A 5,820-nucleotide genomic window follows, 5' to 3' on the forward strand; every position below is an offset into this window, starting at 1 on the left:
TTAAATATAGTGGTACTTTAAAAAGTTAAATTTGCCAAAAAGGGGGCCCACTGTGGTGTAGAACAGGGTTCCCACCCATAAAAATCCTTCCCTAGCCTTGTGATTTTTCAGTACAACACTGAACAGATGAGCTCTGAGCTGAATGAGTCCCTTTGGTCCCTAAATACTTTACAGAGGTCTGCAGTGGTCGGGCAGACTGGCTAATACATAGACAGACGAGTCTTAAAGCACCTCAGAGTTCAAAATGAAGAGACTGGAAGGCCAAACTGACATGAAAAGTTGCCATAATGAAATTCTGAGCAGTACTGCATTATTATTAGGCCTCCTACACTTGCTTGCATTTCATTCCCTTTCTGTCTTCTATCCTTTTCGTCTATCTCTCCTGTTCCCATCAATCCTCTCACACGACTGCTTGCTTCCTCAGAAACACATAATAGCTTCTCATGAAAATATAAACCATTGGTTATGACCATTCTCATAATCAAAAACACATTTGGTCAGTGGCTTTTTAGATTCCTTGATTTTAAGTCATTATTTACTCGATGTAAAAGTCTGTGAGCCTGTGCTTGCAAATGAGCAGATTTCCGCATAATTTTAACATTTGTCATTCCTAAATTCTGTGCTTCTTGTTTGTTTATTAAGTATTTTGGCAAATTTGGTAATGATTTATTTGCAGAATTGCAGTACTCTCAGCTCCATTTAATAAATTTGATTTAAATATTTCACTAAATATAAATATGTATGTATGTGTATATATATATATATATATATATATATATATACAAACTACCATACATATTTATATTTAGTGAAATATTTAAATCAAATTTATTAAATGGAGCTGAGAGTACTGCAATTCTGCAAATAAATCATTACCAAATTTGCCAAAATACTTAATAAACAAACAAGAAGCACAGAATTTAGGAATGACAAATGTTAAAATTATGCGGAAATCTGCTCATTTGCAAGCACAGGCTCACAGACTTTTACATCGAGTAAATAATGACTTAAAATCAAGGAATCTAAAAAGCCACTGACCAAATGTGTTTTTGATTATGAGAATGGTCATAACCAATGGTTTATATTTTCATGAGAAGCTATTATGATATATATATATATATATATACATAACCTAGTGATAATTCGTAAAAACATAGTGAGGCAATATCATTGCTAGCTATTTCCTCTGCTAACTGAGCCTCCATATCCTTCCTATTTGCATATGATACTTGACCCTTATGAAATCAAGGGCCACTAGCTGGCAGTTAAGACTTTAAGTGTGGATTTCTCTATCAGTTTCATCCATATGGTTCATTAAGCTGGGAATCTCCAAAACTCATCTTTCAGAAAGCAGATTAGGCAAACATGTTCACCCCTGGATTCAATTTTTTTCTTGACTATATTTCCTGAGCGCTTCAAATGACCTCGCACTCATGCTTTGCCTTTTCAGTCTTTCTCCTCCACTCATATTTCCCTCACCAGCAGTGCTCTGCAGAAAGCCCTATTACAAACCACAAAGCTGCATAGTACAGCTGCTCTATTTGACCGTTAGCTTTTAAAAATACAACAGTATAAGGGTGAAAGTCAAACTATGAATGCATTACTTTTGTCTTTGTTTTTGGCTCCAAGTAGCAGGAAGTCTCCAGTGACTCACAATGTCTGTGCTCACAGTGTGACATCAACGACGAGACAGAAGTCAGTATTCGCCACACAGAGTCGTGTCTCTATTCATTAAAGCATTCTGTCCATGAGAGCAAGCAAATCGGCTTTCATAACCATAAGTGCTTAAGTCTCTCCAATTCATCAAAGGAAAAATGGAATGAAGAGAAGAGACAAAGGGAGGAGTGTTTCTCCCTATGTTATGTCATGTCAAGTCAACCTGTTCAATAATGCAATAATCCAGAAGTGTGACATCACAATGATTCTGTGTCAAAATATCTGTGTGTTGGCCAATAAGAGTGCACCGTCTTATTCACACTAATGGCACTTAAATGCCCGTCTCCTATCCTCACCTCCCTCTTTTGGCTGACCGATCACATTTATCCTGTCAAATAAAGATTAGAAATTCATCATCTCTCTGTGTTGGACAATTCTTGGCCTATTTGCACAAATAACACTTTCTTATTTCTCTGTTAGGGAAAGTCGAACTCAATGTTTTGCACTGAATACAATGTCGTTTTCATTTCTGTTTAAATCCTCAAACAAGATGGGCAAGAGGACTAGGCCTTTGTGTAGTTCTGCTGCCCAAGGACTTGTTCACCAGTCTCTAAACTCACATCCGTTGGCACTGCCACCTCCTGACAACATAATAAATTCATGTCTTATTTCAAGTTGGCTGCGCATCCTCCTTTATGAAAGCTCTTCAAGCCAAATTTTCATGAGAGCAGCTTAGAGAAAGGAAATGCGCGTCCACATATTATATTAATGTGGCCTTCAGTTTATGCTACATAAAACAGGACCTTGCTTTTGTATGTTCCTACATCCCTGGTGACGAAAATAGTGAATGCTTCATGTAGATGCAAGAAGATATAATTTTATTGAATAATAAATGAGCATGATCATGCAGTCTTTCCTACATTGAGTAAGCGACTGTCTGCAAACATGAAGAATCGAGTTGCCCTTCTAGACAAATACCCGAGACCTTTCCTGTCTAACCTCAGCTTTGATTCAATACTGCCCTCTAATGGTCAAGACTCTTACTATCGGTGTTCATTTTTATAGATTATTTCGTTTGTCATTTTTGTCTTGTGACGAAAATATTCTTTAAATTGAGTCAGTATTGTGTTATTTCATATTCATTCATTTTAGTCAGTTTTACTCTAAATGGCATCTAATTTTGGGTAAAATATCATTTTAGTTCAGAGAAAGTGCAACAGAAAACATTTTATGTACAGGCCTACAAATATGGCTCTTACAACATCCCAAAATATTCAATATAAAATATGCAGTAAGTAATAATGCTTTGTGGGAGAAAAAAAGAATGGAACAGATGGTCCAAAATAAAAATCTACTCCCCCCTTATTTCTCTCCAAACCAGAATAATCATCTAGAAGATGCAAGGTGATTTTAACTTCTCAAGTAGCCTACCGTAGATGTAGTCCATATCGTGTGCGTTATTCCAAGTCTTCTGAATTCAGTCGACTGCTTTATGTGAAACCTGCCTGTAATGTAAGTATTCATTCAAAATCTGGCGCGCAAACAAAAAGTTCTGTTAGTTTACGTAAGCGACAATCAGAAGTGACGTAATTGTGACACGGTTAAAAAAACATACGTGTTAATATCTTTTTTTTTCTTCTTCACATTTTCGTCAACAATATCTTTTAATTTTAATGTTTCATTAGTGACGAAATACAGTTCGTTAACAAACTATTATCATCAGAAGCCTAATTTTGTTGACGAGATTGCACTTCCATCTGCTGCGAAAAAAGGACACCAGCCTCATTTATTTCTTTTAAATCTGCAGTTTATTGTTATATGGAGAGTTATAACTCCAATTGTTAATAAACAAAAGAAAGGAAGAAACACATATTCACATATTCAACAAAGACCATGTCAAAATCTCATTCCTAATGCTTTCATTTCTAATAGGTTCAGGGGACGGAAACATGTTGTGCCTCATGGAACATTTTGTGTACCCAGGATTGCATGGATGCAGGATGTGGATGCAGAGATGATGTGAAACCTTTTTTAGTATCAGTAGCCTAAGGAAGATTCATACACACATACACATATTCCCCTTCTCCCCTCATTTCCCCCTCATCATCATTCTCTGGTCATGTGTTGGCTTTTGTTCAGAGAAATGTTGCTCTACTCTTTCTTTTCAACCTTCTTTCCTTCCTTTTCGTGATACTCGAGGAAGAAGTCGTTGCAGGCGACAGTGAGGGCACCAACGAGGATGACGAACTCTGTGAAGTCTACCTCACCGTCGTTGTTTGAATCCAGGTCTCCCATAACTTTATCTACCGCATCCTTATCCTGTGCGTTCTGTGGAGCAAGAGAGGTGCAGATAAAGTTAATCAGAAACATCTGACTTTCACAAAGAAATCAAAACTCTGTTTTCCCCTTACCCCAAGGTAGTTGCCCAGCTCCTGCGTTAGCATCTCTTTGAGTTCCTGCTTGCTAAGAGTATATTTGTCACCCTCATTTCCAGAGTACTTATGGAACGTCTGGATCATCAGCTGCATGGCGGTCTCCAGAGTGGAGGCATTCTCTGAGTTTAGAACATTAGACATTCTGGAAAGAAAGATTTATTGGTCACTGTAGTGAGTGACTGTATTCAGACTTATAAATGCACTCAAGAATGCACAAAAGGTTTTCTTTAGTATTTCTGTCTCATTTTAAATATTTAAAAGCACGAAGCAGACTTATTTTCACCAGACCACAACAGTAAAAACATTTCAAAAGAAGCAGTTATATATTCTCAGCATAACATGCTTTGACCCCCTCCTTCCCTCTCCAGATCATCCTACGAGGGGCTTAACTTAACTACAGAAGGGAAATGTGACTTGCCTGATAAGGGTGAAATCCTAAACTGGAGAAAACACTCTGAACCTGCGGTGGAAGTTGTAATCCGAGCCAATCTGAGTGCCCACAACTCACTACACACACACATATATTTAACCAAACGCTGCCCTGGGTTTGAGATTAGCCCTGTCCTGATGGATGAACTGATAAACATATTGGGTTGTGTTGGCAAAAATAACTTCAGAGGAGAAGAAAAGCCTCCGCAGATGCATTATAGAGATGAGCCACAAGCCACACAGAACTTGAGGTGGAGAGCCATGTTAAATAATTTTTATCCAATAGCAGCTCGATGCATCAAACTTTTCTTTAGCATATGATGTGATGTTCTGTCTGTGCAAAAGATGCCCAGGCCTTTATTTAGCAGTCTGGTCCAAAAGCTCATTAGAAACATCAGGCAGCATGAAAGCCATCTAGCGTATAACTCTAAAATTCACAATTACAATCTGTTCTTCTATCCATCTTTTCTTTCCCTTACCTTGTTGTTAGATGATTGTTGCTCTTCTGTTCCTTGAGGAGAGATGAATGTTGGTGAAGACGGGAGGCGATGAGCAGCATCTTATATACTTACTTGGTCCTCCTCCCATCGTACCTTACACTCCTCCCCCCCTTCCTCCATCCATCCTTCATTTGTCTCTACCTAGCATTTCCCACCTCTTGTCCTCTGTTTACACATTCACAATGTAAGGAAAAATACGAGGAAGTCTTATATAAAGGAGTAAATGTGATGTTGATCGTTGTAATTGAAAGAGAGAAAGTTCTCTGCATTAGACGGTAACTTGAGCAAATGAAAACAAGCCACATACTCAATGTTTTGTTTTATTGATCGACACTCAGTTCATGAATCATGAATATACATCCATGTGACTACATGTATCATAATAAGCTTTGAATTAATCAATTTTCAATTTGTGGCAATTTTCTTTAAAAAGGGGTCATATGATGATATTTTAAAGATCATTAGTTTGTGTATTTGGTGTAACAGAATATGTTGACATGCTTTAATGTTCAAAAAACACATTATTTTTCAAATACTGTACATTATTGTAGGTAATCTATGCCCCGCCTCTCCCAAACGCGTCGTTTTCAACAAAGCCCCCTCCGGCAGTTCACTCTCCTGTGATGTGACCCTGTTCCCCTCACACACACACACACACGACGTGTTACTCTGCGCTGCGCAAAACTCCGCATTTGAACAGTCAATAGCAAATACTTAAACTAATAACAAAACATACTTACAGTCGTTGATTCAGAAGCGCCAGATTGTCATAGCAAAGTCGGAATGAATCCTTTTTTTTT

At 37.8% G+C, this 5,820-nt stretch overlaps 1 protein-coding gene across 1 annotated transcript; it reads right to left on the reverse strand.

The window, feature by feature from the left end:
- Positions 1-3,493: 3,493 nt before the first annotated feature.
- On the reverse strand, positions 3,494-5,054 carry LOC107723416 (protein S100-A1-like). The gene is made up of 3 exons (XM_016532011.1): positions 5,000-5,054; positions 4,068-4,233; positions 3,494-3,984 (listed from the first exon to the last, which is right to left on the reverse strand). Exons 2-3 carry the CDS (start codon positions 4,230-4,232, stop codon positions 3,808-3,810), a joined length of 342 nt encoding a protein of 113 aa, XP_016387497.1. The 5' UTR covers position 4,233; positions 5,000-5,054; the 3' UTR covers positions 3,494-3,807.
- Between the last annotated feature and the right edge of the window lie 766 nt (positions 5,055-5,820).

This window comes from Sinocyclocheilus rhinocerous, unplaced genomic scaffold (genome assembly GCF_001515625.1).
Source record: "Sinocyclocheilus rhinocerous isolate Xijiao unplaced genomic scaffold, SAMN03320098_v1.1 scaffold241, whole genome shotgun sequence".
Lineage (NCBI taxonomy): Eukaryota > Metazoa > Chordata > Actinopteri > Cypriniformes > Cyprinidae > Sinocyclocheilus > Sinocyclocheilus rhinocerous.